This window comes from Colletotrichum truncatum (genome assembly GCF_014235925.2).
Source record: "Colletotrichum truncatum strain CMES1059 chromosome Unknown Contig_0012, whole genome shotgun sequence".
Classification (NCBI taxonomy): Eukaryota; Fungi; Ascomycota; class Sordariomycetes; order Glomerellales; family Glomerellaceae; genus Colletotrichum; species Colletotrichum truncatum.
Window position 1 is genome coordinate 313,753 of NW_027222409.1, and position 21,205 is coordinate 334,957.

Genomic DNA, 21,205 nt, shown 5'->3' on the forward strand with positions numbered 1-21,205 from the left:
CTTGGTTAACAACGTCGCACTCCTGAATATCATGCGTAAAAGGGAATTCCTGGGGCAATGGCTAACAAATGCGATTATGACAACAGGCCAGAAGCACAATCTTGCGCCGTCATAGTAAAACACCCAGCAAGGCCCGCTTAGAGTTATGTTAGCAGTTTAAATTACAGCAGATCATACACGATCTGAGTTTCGGTAAGACAAAACTTGGTCGTTGAGAGTGACATCCTGTAGGATTCAGCGTTGATCTCTCCACATAAATGGTGAGAACAGGCCGGCCTGGAACAGGGCGCACGACGTGTACAGCCCACCCCGCAACACGGGCTTTGGAAATTCAGCTAACTAGTAGTTTATGGGAAACCGAATTCTATGATCTACGACGAATTAAACTCCCCAAGCATTATGTCCTCTTTCCTACAAACTCTCAATAAACCCAAATAAATCCGTCAAACTAGACTGTGAGGGGCTTGACTAAAAGACCTCATCTTCCACAGATTATCATTGACAAATTTCTCCCTAGCAAATGATCACGGTAACAATCTGGCAACCCCTCGCTATGACCATCGCGTCTGACTCGATGTGGCACAGGGTTCAACAGCAACGCTTCGTTACATCCCCAATGAATCGAGTAGACGGGTATTCCGGCTCGAGTGACCCACTAATTTAATTTATTGCTCTTTTCCGATTGATCAGGCATTTCGTCTTTCCGTCAACTCAGTTTGTCTCATGAGGAAAAAGGCAAATAGACAACATGAAGCTTACTAGCAAAGCTTATTTGCCCACAGCTAATTCAACTTACTGGGAATCATTTGTCCCATGGCAACCTGACAATAAATCTGGGTCACGCTGGGGATCTAGAGCCACAATTCACTGGTATTGAGGTTAATCAAATAAAGGAGAAATGGTTTGAGAAGCCTATTCCGAGAATCTTAATGAAATTTGTCTGCTCAAATTATGGATACGGTTGGAGCGGGTGATATAATAAAAGATGCCCGACTTTGTGTGAACCGTTTTATTCCCTCGTTCCAGCTCACCATCAAGACTTCTTTATTCAATCACTTTCTTTAACCATCAAAATGCATTTCGCCACTCTCATTCTCGCTTCCATAATCTCTGCCGCTTCTGCAGACTTTACGTCTTACTGCTGTCCCGATAGACAACCCATCTCGGCAGGTGACATTGCCTGGGCCTTGGACGCCAAGAATGGCCGAATAACCGAGATGGGTGTTGCTGGAGGCGCCAGTTACACACACCAGGTTGGCACTTGTACATTTGGCGGCGACACCAAAATGGCCTGCGGCAAATACACCACGTCAGCCCGAACGAGAGAACGAGCTGGAACAAAGCTCAAAGGCGGCTTCCTTGAGTGCGACGATGTCATGTATATGAAGGCTAACCTTTGGTCGTGCCCATTTTAAACCGAGATGACCTAGTGGTCGACCGAGACTAGATAGTCATGCACATGTAAGAAAATTGTCGCCCGAAGCATCCCATATTAGAGACTGACGTATAGGCGATAGAGGGTGAAACACACAGACTTGGTTGTTTATTACTAGGCACAGAGTATTGGACAACATATCTGAACTGCCTGCCTTACTTGTGCAGCCGATTTGTTATGAAACATACCATCAAGATGGATCGTTTTAATTCAATAGCTTCCGGCGCAATGAATAGAATAAACTTTTCTTTCATATCATGACCTTTACATAAACGGTACAGCCAAGTAGCTGAATATCTTGCGTGGAATGCATTTATTGATTGGCAGATTCTTGCCCACACTGTCGTCCGTAGCTGGTTGACCAAGTTGAGTCAGTGCCTGAGGAAACACGATTGTAGATGACGACAATGCGTCACGCCATTCCATGCATCTATACTGAGTGTGTCATCTTCATTTATTCTCTCAAATACTCACCCAAAGGTATGACGACCCTTTTTCTCTAATTCACCTAAGTTGAGCTGAGGGGAGATGATTCAAATCATTCATTAGACGTTCTTGTCGCCGTCGTGGAGAAACCACTTCAGTACCTGATATGGACAAGTAATTCTCTATTGGAGGACTTTCACGGGTCAGTCTTACCAAGATATGTGCACCCATGAAAGTTCCGGAAAAGGATTGGCAACAAATGAAATCAAGCAACAGTTGTTATTTGTTCATAAGTTACAACATTGTATGTGCTGAATAACGCTACTGCCCGGGAGTTCACCCGTTCAGTCAGTGCTGAGCTGGTGTAAAAGCCGCCCATATTGCAAATTGGCTGAATGACCTGGAACTTGGGCCATTTGATCCATTGCTGTAGAACTTTGGTACGAAGCAAATTTACTTTCAGCCTTTGTCTCCTGGCGAAGCTGGCGGCTCAACTCTTCTTCCGAAAGCCCATAGAATTCGGGCATTATAAGCTAGTATATTGTTTAGTGAAGCCCAAAAGCTGAAATCCAGCTGGAGATTGTCTTTTCGACGCTTGATATATTACATGGATCTTCTGTACAGACGTGTTAGTGGCATATCCATACCGAACGCGAAGCCAGGACTGCAGGCGTCTTGAAAATAGAGGTATCATATCTTACCGTCGGAGGCTCTTTCAGTCCCTGCCAATGGAGCTAGCCAGATGTGTAGGTTCGGACGAATATCAATCACAATCTTAAATAGCCGCATCTTGACCCTGTCGTCCGTCGGATTCAATGGGAAGACAAAAGGCGTTATGTTGCCACGGTTTGACCTGCTCTGTGAACTCTAGTTTTATTTGAGACTCGGCAGTGCTCAGCTCCTCGTCTGATTCGACCTTGATAACTACCTGGGCTGCAGAATTCATGCAACGATCCTGACTGGGTCGATTCGGTAGTAGTACAGCGTTGTTGGAACGCTGATGAATCCAAGACCCGGTCGCCTGCCTGTGGTGTCGGTCCCTTAGCTGTTTATATGCCTTTTCCTTCAGATTAAGCAAGACCGAAACGCGATCCATCCTAGTACTGGCCTCAATGCCCACCCAAAATCTCTCCTGCATTATTTTGCTCAGCTGCGTTGGGTGAAGGATGCGCGGCACACGCTCTCCTAGCATATCGACCTTGAACGTAAAGCTGAATTTCCCGCTCCTATCTCATGAAGGCTGCATTGATCGGATTCTTAATGGTTCACTGCGATTCCTGGCGTGACGCGCTCGGCCGCCGATGGCCTCCCAAAACTCCCAGACTGATTCAGGGATTGAGATCTGGGCGTCAGATTCGTCTAGCCAGCGGAACTCAGTGCTCGAATATGCAACTCGGAATTCAAACTCGTCACGAATCTGCTCAGACTCGGAGTCGTGCTGATGGTTGCTACGACTTTTGCGCTTCATTCTTTTTCTTCGGTGCCTGAGGATCGTGCCGGATGGGTTGGCGGTCGAGGATGCTGCTCTCTTTTCATTTGAGGCATTATCTTCCTCTTTGATCTTTTGACTATTCTTGGAGCTTCTCATGATGACATCGGATTCAGTCGATTGATGGTGAGAATGATTAAGCCAAAGTTTGAAGTTTTGGAATTCCAGATTCAATTGTGAGCCACCTCACACTTTCTTGCCAACCGTACTGCCTGTAAATTGTGGTGTTATCGGAAGGAGCGGCTTGGGCATGCCTTTATGTGGCTCCAAGACTTCCTGTTGCAATATGCCTCCAGCTTGGTGTTCTGTTAATGATGTGTAGCGAGGAAGGAGAGCTACCTCGCTGTTGAGACTCTTCCGGTGCTCGAAAGTTCGTGGTGGACTGTTGATAATGATGTGTGGGGAAAGAACAATAACGAGAATGGTCGTCGTATAGGGCGGTTTTTCAAAAGAGGGTGCATCCAGCAGAGGTTCGATTCTCTTAAACGGTGCTCAGGTGGTAAGTTGAAATCCCAAGGCAAAGACTTTGACGGTTTACAGCTCAATTGTTGGGCTCACATCTATTCTGGTTGTGCTTGAGGAAAGTTCCAAAATTCAGGGCTCAAACTTGAGATATGGCTTTGACGAAAATTCTGTTTCTCTCTTTCCCTTCCTTCCTTCCAATGGAAGCCTAACAAATGTTCTCTCATCTGAAGAGCGAGGTCGTCAGTGTACTCGCGGCGGAGACGCGGCAAAGTGGGTCCAGAGGTCTGAAGCCATCACGACGATTTCCGTATCATGAAGCTTTAGCTTAAGATGAGATGCATTTTCTTCCTGTTTTCATTACAATTATCTCAGCTCTAGTCATGGCCCTTATGTTGGATCATCTTATCAGAATAATGAGTCGACGTTCACTGAGACTGATGGCTTTTTATATGTTGGCTAAACGGCTTGCTCTGATGCCGAGCATTTTTTCGCCTACAGGCTCAGTTCATCTTCCTTTCTCCGTTGATTAAGTAGTTCCGATACTTAGCCACGAGTATTGTTCGTGTTAATCTACGTTAGGGTTGTGACTTTGCCACCTTTCTCATTTAGACTTCAAATTGTTGAAATATTTGAACATGAACAGTGTTGCTGGCTGTTGACATTCTCTTGATATCTGGAGCCTGGAATTTTGTACCCAGAGCGCAGATAGAGGCATGCTTTTCTGATCGGTGGCTTTTAAATATCACATTTTCTTGTTCCGGTATTTCCTTCACTTTCTGAACTCAAGCTATGATTTGGTTCAATATGGGCGGTAGTGATACGTAGCCTGTCCGGTTTCCCACACGAAATATTTCATAGACATAGAGCAGTCGACAGCGACCGACACCAATCATTTTTAGGGTTGAAAACACCTAGGTGAATGGCAATCACACTCTGGAAGCTATATTGGAAACCCTTATGCAAACACATTCGTGCTTTTGTTGAGTCCAAAGACCTCTTTTTCTGCTTGGTTCCAATGGTCCCTTTTAATTGTACCTCCACAACAAGGCGGTGAGCCGCACAAGAGATGGTGTTGGCTTGGTATCAGGTTGCACAAACCAGAATCGCCAAGTCGTGCACTATTCCTTTCGACTGATAACTTAATCGAGATCAGTTTAGTCAGCTGTTTTGTCTCCGCATAATGACTCTACTTGGCCCGAGGTTCTTTACTTATTCTCCACACTTTCAATGCTTTCCGTACTTAGTCGGCCATAACAACAATGCGGAAAACCACTATCAGGTAATGTAAGGTATCTAAAAACGTTTAAAATCGTTTTCATCCTGAACCTTAACAGTCATAGCAATATTGACTCATTCTGGTGTTCACAATCCAATCATTACACAACCTCTTTTAAAATCATGAAGCTTCCCCATGGCTTGATTATTGGTGGGTTTTGACTCAGCCCAGATCGTCATTTTGATTACCCCGCAAAAGTCAATAAAAAGATTGAGTTGTGATATATACTCACGGGGAAAATCTCCCCCACCTACGCACGCGACGACGTCAGATCATTGGACGACGCTTCACATGCAATATCTGTGGCAGTCCGTTGATTGAAATCTTCGATCTCACTCTGGTTTCTGGTACACCTGTCCTGTCACTCACCATTGGCTCCGCCAACCCTGGCATGGCGGGAAACTTGGAAAAAGTATAACCCACTCAAACCAGGCCGCAACCGATTTGCTTTGGCATATGACCTCTGGCCACCGAGAGTGAAGCACCTGTTACAATGATATCAGGCATTATCACTTGCTTGCCTAAGAATAACCTTCATCCTTGACAATAAGTTCGCATGAGATCAGGCATGTTGAAATTTAAACCAACAACTCGGCATCCCGCTCCAGCTCGGGTCCTCGAAAGCAACACACTTTCGGCTGAGGCAATAAAAGTTCTGTAATCCAAGTTCCTATCCCTGGACTCTTTGGTGCTTTTTTCCCCGCCAATACTTGCTCACTGAATGTCCCCTCGATGTGTTCGTAAGCCAAGTAACGAAAGTCAAGGCTGAGTTATATGTTTTGGCTGTTGAAGGGAAATTTTGCGACTAATGTATCTGTGCGGCTTGTATCCATGCTCATCGGAAGCCAGTGTGTCATGCCAGGCTCAACTTGACAAAATAGGTGGTCTATCATTTTGGAATGAGTATCGCTATCAATCGCAAGCGACCAAGTCATGAACTGGAAAGGCTCGCAGCTTAAGGTGTATCTTACCAGGCTGCCATCTACGCACTCACCAACTCCAACGTACCAAAGGCTTCACCACGCATATATTTAGCCTCCAACAAAGGCGCCAAATGAAGCATTATGCTATGCTCAAAGACTCTAGACTTTGTCAGATGCAACACTTATGCCTATTGAAATTTATCACCGACCATTATCATTCCCCTTGCCCAAGTCAGAATAAGCATATTAATTTGCTGGCAACAGCCGTGGGTTTAAAGCCTCTACTGTAATAAGTTCACGGACACCTGCCAAGGTTGCGGGAGCGGTCATATCACGGACTCCCGAGAATAGCAAAAGTGGAACGCCAAGCCGGGTGAGCCACAATTTACAGTATCTAGATACATAAACGAAAAACGTTCTGACGCCTCCGGCAACGTGCAGTCAAAAAGCCTAATTTGCCTGGTTACAATACTATCAATTTGAAGAGCTTGTAGTGTGGTTTAACGCTAAGAAGGGCCTCCTCAGGGCACTACCAGTACCAATCAGATTCGCAGAAATCTAGGGACGCTTCCTCATTGAGCTGCCTCCGACAAAATCTGAACACATAATATGCAGTCGGGCTTCTTACTACCGTAGCAAAGAAAGAACTCTAAGGGCCATCTCCAACACGAATTATTGAGATTAACCGCTATGATTCAAATTTGGATATTGTCTCCGATGGGGGGCTCAAGAAATTTTCTGGCTGCAGCCTGCAGATGATAGAGACGGCCTAGGCTCAATTGTGCGGCCCAGATTGCCGGATTCCCGGCCGCGCGTCATGTCGAAAGCGGCAAGTTGATTTGCATGTAGCCTCAAATTCAATCTGTGTTGTTGTCTTTACAAAGTTGAGCATTAGACAGACGCGGAAAGTCGCTTTGCCGTTGTGCTGAGACACAACATTAAGAATAGCCTCTGGCTAGTACCAGGGCTGTCCTCGACTTTGAATGTGCGCTTGAATCACGCTAGAAGTTATGAGAGTGCTGCCTTTTTTGTGACCAGGCTGGTGTTAGCCACGATAAACAGGCCAGATAATCACTTGATGAAGCACTTTAGTCATGACATGCATTGTAGGAACAATGCACTGGGTTGTGTGACTCGTTATGAAAACGACCGCTCGGAGGACGTTCGACGGTTGTATTGAAGGGTGTAACGGTGGCAGCTTGGCGACGGATCTGTTGGCGAGATTGTTTGGACGACGAAGATCTCATGGTGGATGACCCGAGAACGACTTTCAGACGATGATCAGTGGACCACCCAAGGGGTCCCCTGATTAAACTACCAGAGACTCAACATCGTACCTGCATTCCACCCCAATCGTTATTTTGCAAGACCTTGATGTGGAATGAGCTTCCCGGAAACTCAGTTCTACGACAAGGCTAAAACAATGATGAAAGAGAAGCTTAATGATTTCGGCACTAGTCAGGAGGTTTGAGCAAATTATGTCACCGAAGCTTAAATTCTCTTTTTCTCCAGCTCTTGCGGGGACATCAGCAACACGAAGACGAAGCGGAGGTCCCATATCGAACAGGGTCACCCTTTCTACGGAGAGTTCATCCAAGCTTATGAATCGGTAAACCGGCGAGCTTGAGACGTAATGATTTAGTAGGCTAAGCTTGAATGATACTAGTCCCCAGACATTCTTCTCTTTGAAGCCATTCCAACTCTACACAATCTGCCGAGGGTGGTCATTGCACGTGTTGGAGAACTCGACCGGGCGGTGAAGTGTGAGTCAAACTCTATGAAGGATTGGGAGTGAAACGCGACAGAATCGGTTTGTATTGAACTTGAATGGCATTGTCAACCTGCTCAGCCGTTATGGCCATCATCAGTGTTCCAACCATTCTGTTTCCTCTGACCTTGCGTTGTTCAAGATGAATAGCACTATACCGAACAATTGTTGTAGAACGTATGATATATATCAGAACCTTAATTTATTAAATAATCTTGCCAAGATATCAAACAAAATTACTTGAAGTGGGTAACGGTTGATGGAGCGATCGACAGATTTGCCATAGCTGACATTGAAACCTGCACACACGGCCGGCGGACATATGTGACAGCGACTGGCCGTTCTGACGAGTCATGTCACAAAAGCGCTTAAAGCCGACGGGCAAAAGCGTGTTCGTGACGATGATCTTGAAGCACGTCGAATTCGGCAAACATGAAAAAAGGCCTCATGCCTGAGTGTAAGAAACCCAACGTGAGACGACAAATCCTGCCCTGCAAGCCAGATCCAGCCCAATGGAACACGCCCGTGTGATCCATGCCAAGGGCAATCGTTCTTCTCATAGGATGCTGGCGATCTTCTGTAGTGCTCGAAGTCATCACACCAACTTTCGAGACACATTAGCCATGACCATCCTGGAGTAGACACACCAAGACTTCGCGACATGGGATTTGTGGTTAGGATGGATTGAGAAAAGATATGCATCCTAGACAACCCCTCCCCCGCTTCTCTTCAGGAGCAACAACACTGAGACGAAACGCAAAGATTGAACCCAAGATATCAATGCGGCTAAACTTTCTTCGTCTTGACTCCACCCAAAAGCTTGTCACTTGTCAATCGATTTTCAACTTCAGACGAGACGCGGCGATGCGCGCATCATAGCAGTCGTAGACAACACATCGGAAGCTTTATTTTTTTCTCGCCAACGCGAAACTATTCCCGAAAGTATCACGGCTGGAAGCTGTAAGGGTTGCGTTTCTGTTGAGTGAGGCTGTTAGTGACTTCGGAATCCCGCGGATGAAGGGCATGTGCCCAACTGTTTGAGATGATGAACTTGAGATGCACATGTCTGGCCGGAGTCGAAATAACAGCTATATAAGTGACCCATAGACACCCGAATCTCTTCTCTCAGCAGATCATCTTCCTTTCAAGTCATCGAATAATACTAGTAACAGCTACAATCTCCTCATTCACTTAACTTATTTTTTTTCTATCACAAAAGCTTCGCCAAAATGCGTTATACTCAGCTATTTCTCTCATTTTTCCTCTTGTTCACCTTCGTTGTCGCTCTGCCTACGCCGGCACCTGTGGAAGCCCTCGTTGAGCGAGCCAGTAACAAAAAGGGGAGTACCAACACAGGCGGAAAGAAGAATGCCAAGGCTGAGGCCGCTGGCATCGATAAAAACATTGCTATTCAAAAGCAGGAGAAGCAGGACGCCAAGAACGTGGCAAAGGCCGAGGGGACTAAGAACTTTGACAAGGCCAAGGGCAAGCTCGTCGGCACCGTCAAATCCGGCGAGAAAGTCCGCGAGCAGAATCAAGCGAAAGCCGACAAGAGCAACAAGCAGCTCACTGATGGTCTGAAGAAGGTGAGTACAAGCCTGTGAACCAACCTGGGCACTGGACGGGCAAGATATTAATGTTGTTCTTTCAGGTCCAAGGTGCGCAGGCTACAGAGGAGAAGCAAGCCAAGAGCTTGAAAGGCAACAACTCTGCGTCCGATAAGAAAACCCTCAAAACCCTTCAGGGTGAGTTTGATAAGGGCATCAAGGTGAACGAGGGCAACAAGAAGGCTGTAAGTGTGGTCGGTGATCTTTTGGCCAGACAAATAAAAGCTAACATATGACAGGCTCTTAACGGTGGCAAGAGCAACAAGGGCAAAAAGGGCAACTAGATCCGCTAGAGCCGAAATGTGATGAATCTTACGGTAAAGCTTGTTGTGGGATAAGCTATGCTGGGATGAACATGGCGGAGATGAAATATGTAATTTGAGAGTACAAGCTCAGTCCACTATACTTGAAGTACAATTGCGCGGTGCGCAAGTCATCAGGTAATGGTGCTGGGATAATGACATGCGAATACTACATCTCAAACCAACCATTATACGTTGTTTCACCAAAGGGCGGCTCAGTCTTAAAAAAGCTAATGAAAACTCAGTCTTTCAAATATGCGATGCCTGTTTCGCATAACAAACTTATCGCTTCAATGTTGCGTTCTTGTATTCCATCCCTTTCAGAAATGGGACAATGCCTACCTAGTATCGAGAAGGACACATAACTTTAAATCATTTGATGTATAGAGTGGAGAGATATGTATTGTGAAGGTTAACAATACCCATGTAACGATCGGAGCAGCTGAGACTTGGCTCGACTTAGCTTGTACTTATCGGGCAACTTAACGTGAAATCTGCTTTCTGTTATTTTCGTACTTGTGAATACGTATCCCATCGAGGTCCGGTTGGCTACAAATACATATTCTCCAATTTTCGCTCACCTTTCTTGCCTCATATCAAGGATACATGGCTATACGTTGTCCATCTTATGTCTCTCTCTAGCTGCGTTCTTGTAGCTCCGATATCCGCAGGTACACATCATATTCAGAATCTGCAAACATAATACGTACTTTTCTCAAGATCATTTGGATGGTTATAACAGGTCTCGGGTATCCTCTGACTTGCTAGTTCTCTTGATGATAATATACCTGTAGCCAAGCGGGCCTCAATAGGACAGAATGAAGTAGGCCAAAACAACTGCTTACGGCATTTACAATGCGCCCGGGGGGTTGTTTTTCATCCTACATCTCTCCAATAAACGCCATCATTTCCACCAAGGTCTGTGCTTCTGAAGCAGAACAGCTTGATGAGGAGGAAGCCAAGTCACTTTCAATTTTCAGAATCGCCAGTCGCAATGCATGCAAAGCTTTTCCAACATGTCACTTGTTTTACATGGCTAGAATAAGATTGTATAATTCAAGTCAAGTAACAGCATAGGTAATCGCAGAATATCTTGGGAGTAGTGGCTTGGGAGATAATTTTGGCAACAGCTTCGGGGATAAAACATGTTTGTAGTCAATTAATGGTCAAGAAGATAAGTTCACTTACTGAATTTCAGATTAGTAGAAAATGCGTGCAAAGCGCTTAATAGGGGCTGACAAAAGCAATCTATTTTACCTCGGTTGATCTATTATATTGTGATTTTATACCCTTTACCTCATTTCGTTTACCTGGCTAAACCATGGTCGCGTCCCAAATGTTCTCAGCCACAGAAAAAGTGGGAGAGCACTAACCGAAATTTTCGGCTTCTGGAATGTCCATTGGGTGAGGCAGGGATATGATTGATATGCAGCACAGGCGAAAACATCCGAACAGGCCCAGCCGCGCCACAGAATAAGGATATGCGCCACAGCAAGCTCCCTCACTCACCCTTCGCAACAGGACTAATTTACGCTCGCTGTACGACAAGAGACTCATCGTATAACTGCTTTCCTCCAGTAAAATATACTACACTAGCAGACACGAACATGCCAAGATGACAATACGAGCCTAAATTTAACCTACATTACCCACGTGTAGAGTGCCGATCTTAACATGTGGGGATAGTTCCGGCACTAGCAAGGACAGTGTATCTTGAGTGTGGAGAAACCGTTGCCAGATACGAAGAGATTCACTAGGGCTGACACGGGACACGACCGTAAAAGTTATTGCCTCCGTTGTTTTCAATGCCAATGCTACTGACAGTCTCGAGTATAGTTAAGAAAAGGGCGTCGGAGGGCCCATTATGAAGTCAGAAGTCCCACAGTGAAACACATATATGTGAGGACTTTACCATTACGAAGAGGAGGCTTGTTGTTTGTAGGTTCTACACTCAGTTACCAACCCTCGGAGAAGTTTGTTTCTACTAGTGACCCTTTAACCCAAGGTCAGCTTTTTGTCACTCGTTTACACCCAGCCTTCAACAAGATGCTTTTCAGATCAGCTCTCTTCGCAGCCTCTTTCGCAGCGGCGGCCACCGCGAGCGCTATTCCACGCGCGGATGGCGTTTGCACAGAGCCAGCTGTCCGCAAGGAGTGGCGCGAGCTTACTGACGCCGAAAAGGCTGAATATCTCCGCGCTGCCGTCTGTGTTCGCAAGCTGCCCAAGTCGAAGTACGCTACCATCGACGCCGTCAAAACGCGAATGGACGACTTTGTGTACACTCACTTTGCTCTCAACGAAGAGATCCATTTCGTTGCCAACTTCCTCCCCTGGCACCGCTGGTATGTGCAGTTGCACGAGAACTTGCTGCGGGATGAATGTGGTTTCACCGGCGTCCAGCCGTATTGGGACTGGTCCATCGACGCCGACGCGAACAACATGCCTAACTCGCCTCTCTTCGACCCAGTCACTGGTTTCGGCGGCAACGGTCAGCGTACCAACAGCAACGTGCCGGGTTTCCAGCGCTGCGTGGTCGACGGCCCCTTTGCCAACACAAACCTCACGTTGGCTATGGGATGGCCCGACATGAACGAACCTGGAAACCGTGAGCATTGCTTCACGCGCGAGTTCAACAATGGAGGTTTCACAGACGAGAACGGCGACATGATTATAGGTGACATGCAGATGGGAGCGTATAATTCGGCAGTCATGAACGCCATTTATGCCTTCGACAATTTCAATGAAATGGTCAATATGCTCGAGGGTCTTCCGCATGCACAGAGTATGTGTTTTCTTCATTTTGTTCAAGGCCACCGAATTATACTAACATCTCAATAGTCCACAGCTGCATTTTTGGCGATATGGGCCCAGCTACTTCTCCCAATGAGCCCCTCTTCTTCTTGCACCATGGCAACGTTGATCGTGCTTGGGCTAAGGTACTATTTTATATCCCCAATTTTCAAGATGAGTTATGCAATACTAATACCGTTATAGTGGCAAGGGCGCAATGCTACGCGTCTGGCTGATTACACCGGCTTCCAGGATCGCAATAAGACTATTCCTGCCTCGCTCACGGATACGATGCCTGTGCTGGAACTTGCTGACACTGAGCCCATTGTGAAGGACTACATGGACACTCAGGCTGGGCCATTGTGCTACACATACTCATCTATGTAAAGGCTGCACGATGAAACTGAGCTTGGATCTCTCCAGGCCTTATAATAGAGATGCATTATAGATAAGCGGCTGTAAGAGAGTCCTTAATTTACATCTATGACCACATCAAACACAGAGTATCAAAGCTTTTATTACACTTACTGAAGATACATGTGACGATTAGCATTTTAAGTATGGAGTAATAACAAAGACGTCGAGTATGACGCTGCAAATGTACATCATTCATGTGGGTGGCAGGCCTCGCCGGCCCGTCACGTGGGCTGACGGCCGCCACCACTGGTCTTAGCCAGCCTCCACAGCCCTCTAGCCAGTTAGTTAGTTCTTCCACCAACAACACCACTTTTCCCATTCTGAGCGTTCTGTGCCGGTTCTTGCCCACAATTCATTTGCATGAGCATTCTTTGCCTTCCTTATCTGACCTCGTCATCCTCAAGCTTTTTGGTAGAGAAGTCTACGGTGTTGTTACGGGCTGTGCCACGGTTATATGGCATGAGCTGTGTCCAAGAATTAATACCACCTACTTAAGTATGGCAGAGCCACAAGCACGCAGTTTGTAGTTACGCACCTTTTTCGAGTAGCATAAGCATAGTTGGGCCGTTTGGCTCAATGGTTAGTAATGTCTGCTGTCACACCGAATCATTACAGGTGTCAAGGCCCACAATCTCGGAATTGACATACTATGTAGATTAAGACCTAAAACCTTTGACGCGTAAGTTATAACCCCAATGGAAGAGTCAATGTGAGTATAAATTACGAAGTTGGGGGTAAATGCATTGTAACCTGTCAGCATTTAGCTTATTATTTCCGCGCAACAACTTCATTATCGGGGGAGTTCACATGAAAATACCCGCCATTATGAAACGGTGCTGGAACTGTAACGAATAAAACGAACTATTCCCCGTAAGACTGAATTGGCCCTTATAATGACAAAAGATTTTAAGAAATTTCTGGCACTCTTATGTCCTTTTTGGTGCCGCCGATCAGCATGTCGTTGGAACACGGCATAGACATGGAGGGGTTATGCACTGCAGGGAAAAGCGTTTCTTATCACCTCAGACCCACAAATGGAGGTCAAAGTCCGTATTTAGCATCTGTTATTAGTAGCCGATTAGCTATCCTTACATTGAGTTATCCCAAATTGTCGAATAAGATCTTTTCAGACAGGCCCTTTAAGCCATACAAGGAAAACCATTTCTATTAGATAAGATATTTCCGATTGGCTTATTTTGTGATTCTCTTCGTCAGACTGCTACGTAACTAGCACTAAGAACGGACTTCGGCCTCCATTATTAACAACTTATAGGATTGCATGACATGTCGCGGAGAATGCTCTTACATAGTCACGGTTCAATATTGGTTATACCGACGTATTACTGGATTCATTCATCCGGCATAAGGATAAGTAAAGTGATAAAAGTAAGGATTCCCCTTTCTCATGAATCAGAGGACAAAGATACTCACCAAGCTCTTAATCCCCAAGACGTTACTCTTTTACTCTATCCAATTCCCTCAATATGTCACACAGTGCCGTCCAGGACCAACCAGGCAATGTCCCCGCGTCAACTGAAACCACTGAGGCTGATTTCTCTACTTTTCGATCCTTTGTTCCTCTCGTTGCGGACAACAAGGTTACATACCTCAATGCCTCCTATCAACCACCCTCCAACCTCATAGTCTACAGCGCCATCAACAAGTATGCCTCCGAAGCCCTTTTCGACCCTCATCCCAAACCGTCCTGGCAACATGCTGTTGAGGAAACCCGGGAACTTGTTGGCCGCTATATCAATGCCGATACTTCTTCAATCGCCTTTACACGTGACACGACCGAAGCCTTGGGCTGTTTCATTCGTGGCCTTAAGTTTGAGCCAGGCGACAACGTTGTCATCCTGGACTCAGAGCACCCTAACCATGCCTACGGCTGGATGGCTTTGCGTACAGCTGGCCTTGAAGTCAGACAAATACCTACGATACCGGAGTCTGAAAGGACAGGAAGGGTCACTGCTGCGAACGCGTCGACGTTTCTTCCGTATGTTGACAAGCGCACCCGTGCGATTGGCATCAGTTCTGTTATGTTCCACAGCGGCCAGTGGAACGATGTTGCCGACATCTGCAAGACATATAGACCCCATGGTATTCATGTTCTCGCCGACTTGACGCAGCAAGTCGGCTTCGCAGAAGTCGATGTCAAGTCGTTAGGCGTATCGGCAGCAGCTTTCAGCCTTCACAAAGGCCTCAACTGCCCTGTGGGTTTCGCAGTTCTTTACGTCGACCCAGCGGTGATTATGGAAACAGATCCTACTCCCCCCATTGTTGGGTATGGAGCCGTCAGCAACGTCCGCGCCGACCTCTTGGTCCCAGACGAACCTCTCATTTACCATCCCACCGCCCGTAGGTACGAGCACTTGAACCTCAACTTAATTGCTGCTACGTCAGCGAAGGCATTTCTGAACTTCTATCTCAATTCCATGGGCCCAAAGCGTGTTCAAGAGCACCTGTACAGACTTGGAGATGTCTTGCGTGAGGAATGCGATAGCCTCGGTGTCAAGATTGTGGGGCCAGTCAGTCGGACAGAGCATGCCCCTCATCTCTACGTTCTAGACCTTCATGACCCACGATGGATGGAGCTGCTTAAGGAGAACCAAATACTTGTGACAATGTACCGCTTAGGAGTCAGGGTGTCTTTTGGTTTTTTTAACAACTTCGAGGATGTAAGGAAGCTCGCAGTTGTGTTAAAATCCGGTATTGAATCAGGACTGCCAATCTAGTTGGTTTCCAGATTTTAGGAGTATTAGAAAGGATGGTCGCTGTTTCCCAACGTCAGAGTCTAATGCAAAATATTCACTCATTTCACTACTAACGTCCCACACCCACTTCTGGGCACCCCCCACATTTGGGCACCCCATTTACACCAAAAACGCCGTTTTTCGAAATTCTATATTAAACTAAATACTTTACTTATTAAAGAGAATAAATATATGTTAAATAGATTAAGACTTAATTATAATACTTAAGTAGCTATATACTAGTATTATTAATAATAAGTATTATAAATTCAAGGTTTAACATTTATAATACTAATTTACCTAGCCTATATCTTAATATATAAAATAGGTAGAGATATTTAACTAATATGATTAGAATTTTTAAGTAAGATATAGTAGATTTATATATTCTTATACTTAGTAAAAAATTCTTTAAGCTTAGAATAATATTTTAAAATTTCCCTTAAGAAAAGTTTCTATTATAGAATTTTAACCCTTAATTATACTATATTTACTAAAGTAATACTTTTAAATCTCTTTTAGATATAATTATATACTTTTAATAAGTATAAATATTAATTTCCTAGATTTTTTAAATAAGTATATATAAGCGAAAATATATTTTTCTAATGTTAAGGAATACTAGTAAGTTACTAGTATCTACTAACATTTTAAAGCTTTTAGTTTTAAACTTCTATATTATAACTATTATTATATTTAAACCTTTATAAAAAATTAGATGGCTATAATTATACTTAACATAGTTTATATATATTTTCTTTTCTTAGTAAGTATAGTAGTTAGTTTAATATAGAATTTCGAAAAACGGCGTTTTTGGTGTAAATGGGGTGCCCAAATGTGGGGGGTGCCCAGAAGTGGGTGTGGGACGTTATCTGATCTTTGAGGTTCGGCCCAACATTGAATTCGCGTGGTCTCCAATACGAACTACTGGTATTTTGTATCGATAGCATCGACGTTGCTCTAGACAATTGATGGCTGGGTAATCATTGACATGCATCATCGTAGATGTATACCACAATATGAGACAAGACACCAGATATCCAATTTCATAAAAGTACACCAATTGCACCGATCGTTAAACAAGTTTGGTTTATTTCTGGGCAAAAGAAAACAGCGAAGCGAATGCAACTTTCCTTTTACTAGATACTACACTGTGTAGATGCTTGGAGGTATGATAGCTGTTAGGTTCCATCGTGTGTCAGTCTGAGTCTTGTTTGGTGAGCTAAACACCATGCAGCACAACATTCGTCTAAAGAACGAAGAAGATACTGAGCTTCATCGTGCGTGCCAAAAACCGTATGCGCTCTGCACGCCTGCATCACTCCATAGACCATGACCAAAGGGCTGTGATTCAGCCCATACTGGCTCCTATATTTTCGCATGATGTAAGTTATGTCCTCTGCCGACGAAATGCAGCATTTACGAGCGCTCTCTGTTTCTTCACTGCATTGGTTCGACGTTGCTTGATCGTAGTTAAGCGCAATACGGGCGCTTTGAAATAGAAGACTGGTTGTTCATCTTAGCGTGAAGTACCTATATGAACAGAGCTGGCATACAACTTACTGCAAGGCCGCTACACTCGGTATTAGAATATTGCTTGTCGGCTCCCATCTATTCCATTTCACGCAGTTGGGTAATTCTTCATACCACTTGCACAGTGCTAAGTTGATATCGTCCAGACATGTCTGCCGGCCAAGACCCTTAAGGCTTGCTTTTGCTGAGAACAACTTTGACAGCATGTTTTCGATTATTTTCGAAAGTCCGATTTGTGCCTTGAAACAAGGTATGAGAGGATTGACATCGCCAAGCCCGCTATTGCAGTCGTCGAAGCCGGCTGGCAACCATGGCTTCATTTCTGGAAAATCTCTTTAGACTGTTAGCTTATTAATTGATTAAAGCGGCTTTGTGGGTGCCGTACGGAAGTCTCTCGGCTGTCTGGACCTCCGCATCATCATGGGAAAGATGCACAGGTCTTCCGAGGATGAGACTGATCAACTTGTCCGAAGTGTAGCATCCCCAAAAGATGCGTCTTCGAATTTCCATGTCTTCCTCTGTTACCAAGGTGACATCATGTGACTTCCATTGCTTAGGGTCTCTCTGCATGCCCAAATCTTGTGCCATTCGAAATGCAATTCCTGATCGACAAGGTCAGTGCTAAGTCTACCCGTGCAGGACCTTTCAGAAGCCAGGAACTTACCTGAGAACCCCCATCCCTTGGACAGATTCCCCCGCCCAATTTCATAAAAGGCCAAGCATAAAAAGCCCTGTACAGTGACTACTGAGGGCTTGGTAAACCCAGAGACAATGAGAATACTCTCTGCTGCGGAGAAAAACTGTTCGCTTGCCTGACGATGACGTTGCTCTGGCGACATCAAAGTCCCCAAAGCACAGATTGACAGCAACAGCGCTGAAGACCAGTATTTACAATTGGCTCTCTCACTAAAGTGATCTCTCAAGAAGGCCTCGCGGTAAATGAACATGAAATGGGGGTATTGCCATTTGAAGAATTGCAAGAGAGCATTCTCCACCAACTCGTCTTGCAGATTAATGCCAAAGTGCTCCGCGACATGCTCAAATTTCGCGTCAGAGGTGTAGTAACTTAACGGAAGAAGGCTTAAATCGTCCAAAACAGCACTAGTTGTAGGGTTGACCACGTCGCTTCGATAGATGCTAGTCGCGCCATGGTAAATGAGAGAGCCTTCGAGGTCGACCTGCAGATGAGCAGAACTATCACCTTTATGATTGCTTGGTTTACTTTCACTGTTGGTTGCTTGGCTAAGCGCCGGAACGTCGTTAGCCTCAAAGTGATCTCCGAATGATACACTCCTTAACATGGCTTCCCGTTCCAGGTCTGACTCTGACTTGAGATTCATAATGAACGATTCGAGCCAAGCAACACGATTTTCAAGACTCGTCACGTATTTTTGAGTAGCAGGTCGTTTCTTTCGATCAACTTGCCGATACTCACACGCCTGCTTTGCGGTCACGCAGTTTTGGCACGGTTCGGTGCGGGAGCATTTTAGCTGAGTGAGGTTAGTTAGTTGGGTAATATGATTGAAGACGGTTCAGAATTCACCTTGCGGTACTGGCATCTTTTACAACTATGCGACGTTTTGTTAGCAGCGATTCGATTCTTTCATGGTACAAGAGTCTTACGATAGCTTCCTAACTGGTTGAGATGACATGTTCATCAACCTTGGTTCTTGAGAGTCGTGAGCCTTACTGAGATTCTTTAATGTCGCAGCTTATTTTCTCTCCACTTTTACCCGCACCAACACGTACTAACTGGATTGTCTTCCCCTTATTGGAGTCCGCTGATAAAATAGGCAACGCCAATCTCCTAAGACGCGGTCGATAAGGTAAGCCCAAAGCCTTTCTCTAATATGACAGGATGAGACTTAGACAGTTTATCACAGCTGGGACACAAATACAATCGAGCCGAGGAATATGAAGTAATTTCGAGACAGGTAGCAAATTCATATCTAAGGCTAGCTATGGTGACCTCCGAGCCCTCTACTTGGCTCATATGATCTCGACCTGTTTATGGGAGAATCCTATGCTGAATTTTCGCACATCGTTCTCGTTATTAAATCTTCTACGCACCAATCCCACCCTACGATACCTATCCTCCTCCACACGACTGAGTGCTAGGCCATGGCCATACCATTTTCCGCCATAATACATATGGGAACACATCCACATTAAAAGAGCTTCCTCAACAAAATCTTCCAAGGTATCAAAGGAGATTTTGATTCCAGTCTCATTTCTCTCATACAGGCTGTTTCCCTCGTCATCCTCGATACTCTGAACAAACTTCTCAGTCTTATACCTCGGGTAACCGCTAGGCTGGAACTGTTCGACGTCTATCTGGACCACAGCACATGGACCTGCCAGTGTCAATATGTCCCCAACGGCCTCTCCTGTATCTTCACTACCGGAGTGTGCCGTCTTCACAGAGACCATGGTTGCGAAGGAAACGCCATTCCCTTGTCTGCACCCTCCCATCAGGCCGAGACCGCCGTCCATGCATGCCCAAGACCACGACGGTGCTCGATACTGCAACGCTCGCCTGGCCTCGCCACGACCGACGCTCCACATGATTGTATCCATCAATGTCTCCTCCCAATGGCCGGCCAGATAACGATGCGGCCCCGGTCTCAGCTGCTTAAGTCTAGTCTTCATATCATTTGCCAATCCAGAGAGAGCAACCAGCTTATCGCTGGCAACCGTCAGTTTCCGAGCAACGTAGTAATTGGTAATCGATTTCCAGTCGGAAAAGAGCTGTTCATACGGGTCGCTAACATCGATCCGATCCGGCGCGTCGAGCAACTGCTTCCAGAGGAAAGGGTGTTTTGGGCATGGGTCCGCCTCTTCGATCCCCTCGTCGCCATTGAACACGCTTTCAAAGTTAAAAACACCTTGAGGGTGCATCTCACAGCAACTCGCCTCGCGGCATTCCCAAAACACCTGCTTGGATCCGAAATGCAGGGTTCGAGGCGCGAGAAGCCGTTCCTGAACTACCCAAGATCTTTGAACCAGAGGCTCGTTCCTAAATGAAAGGCGCCAAGACCAGGCCTTTTCAAGGCCAAACCTAAAGGCTTTCTCCTCGCTGTCTTCAGTCAGTTTGATGCGGACAATCGTCGGCGCCACTTTTGCTGGATCTCGCTCAAAGAAGCACCCGCCTTCGTCGTCTTTGGCCCCAGTGGCGGCAATGCTGAAAAGAGCGTTGCGATATACGTCTTGCATTGTTGAAGCCTCTCTCTGCCAGTCCTCAGGGGAGTCTTGAAAGATGCAGAGTCGATCAATCCAAATGTAATTGACTCCGAAATGTTGAGCGACTTCTATTGCATCTCTGAAAGTCTTTGGAAGAATGTCGACTGGCTGCTCCCGGCTCAGCTCTTCCAAGGTTGATTGCAGAAGGCGTAGCAGGTTCTCTACAGGCTTACTGCCCCAGCAATAGCTTAATGCTACATATCGAATGATGGATGGACACTCGACCCCCTGGACAAGACGGACTGTTCTTTGGCTATTTATCTTGATCAAACGAGTAGGTCGATATGAAGGTGATATCTCCGGAAGTTTGCATTGGGTATGAGACTCGAAACACGTCTTCATCCAATTGTCCATGATGGACCATGCCATGTGATCATGGTTAGAACGCCCAAAGTTGAAGTTTATGTTATGGTCGAATTTCGGATCTAAAATGTGCTCACATACGATTAGTCCCTTCAACCTTATCCCGACGGCTACAAACAAATTAACATGAGTGCTAAATGTGTCTTACCTCCAAACGGCACAAAGTCAAAACCTCCCGACGAGATTCCCACTTCAACGAACATAAGTGGTGTGTCCACATCGCCCTTCTTTCGAATTTCCACGTAAAATACCGAATAGTAGCCGAGACTCTGTAACTTGAGGTTTTCACGGTTCAGACCTGGGGACCTGAACCTATTGCACATGGCGCATCCCTCTCGCACCGACGCCCGGAAGGAGTCTTTATCTTTATGGTGACCGTAGACGTACTCGTCAATTCCGTGACTCTTCGAATGTTCTA

At 45.6% G+C, this 21,205-nt stretch overlaps 6 protein-coding genes across 6 annotated transcripts; 4 read left to right on the plus strand and 2 right to left on the minus strand.

Moving 5' to 3' along the window:
• Positions 1-1,073: 1,073 nt before the first annotated feature.
• CTRU02_214909 (uncharacterized protein) lies at positions 1,074-1,415 on the plus strand (the record flags this gene model as incomplete). Its single annotated transcript, XM_036726578.1, has 1 exon — positions 1,074-1,415. The coding sequence occupies one exon, from the start codon at positions 1,074-1,076 to the stop codon at positions 1,413-1,415; it is 342 nt and encodes a 113-aa protein (XP_036581765.1).
• Positions 1,416-9,011: 7,596 nt separating this feature from the next.
• On the plus strand, positions 9,012-9,673 carry CTRU02_214910 (uncharacterized protein; the record flags this gene model as incomplete). Its single annotated transcript, XM_036726577.1, has 3 exons — positions 9,012-9,368; positions 9,434-9,574; positions 9,629-9,673. The coding sequence occupies 3 exons, from the start codon at positions 9,012-9,014 to the stop codon at positions 9,671-9,673; spliced, it is 543 nt and encodes a 180-aa protein (XP_036581764.1).
• Positions 9,674-11,737: 2,064 nt separating this feature from the next.
• Positions 11,738-12,868, plus strand: CTRU02_214911 (uncharacterized protein; the record flags this gene model as incomplete). The annotated part of the gene is made up of 3 exons (XM_036726576.1): positions 11,738-12,473; positions 12,530-12,627; positions 12,686-12,868. 3 exons carry the CDS (start codon positions 11,738-11,740, stop codon positions 12,866-12,868), a joined length of 1,017 nt encoding a protein of 338 aa, XP_036581763.1.
• Positions 12,869-14,382: 1,514 nt separating this feature from the next.
• Positions 14,383-15,633, plus strand: CTRU02_214912 (cysteine desulfurase; the record flags this gene model as incomplete). The annotated part of the gene is made up of 1 exon (XM_036726575.1): positions 14,383-15,633. The coding sequence occupies one exon, from the start codon at positions 14,383-14,385 to the stop codon at positions 15,631-15,633; it is 1,251 nt and encodes a 416-aa protein (XP_036581762.1).
• Positions 15,634-16,832: 1,199 nt separating this feature from the next.
• Positions 16,833-18,485, minus strand: CTRU02_214913 (transcription factor; the record flags this gene model as incomplete). Its single annotated transcript, XM_036726574.1, has 4 exons — positions 16,833-17,157; positions 17,215-17,517; positions 17,570-17,786; positions 17,849-18,485. 4 exons carry the CDS (start codon positions 18,483-18,485, stop codon positions 16,833-16,835), a joined length of 1,482 nt encoding a protein of 493 aa, XP_036581761.1.
• A 688-nt stretch (positions 18,486-19,173) lies between these two features.
• On the minus strand, positions 19,174-20,793 carry CTRU02_214914 (heterokaryon incompatibility protein; the record flags this gene model as incomplete). Its single annotated transcript, XM_070206335.1, has 2 exons — positions 19,174-20,001; positions 20,032-20,793. 2 exons carry the CDS (start codon positions 20,791-20,793, stop codon positions 19,174-19,176), a joined length of 1,590 nt encoding a protein of 529 aa, XP_070059978.1.
• Positions 20,794-21,205: the final 412 nt, after the last annotated feature.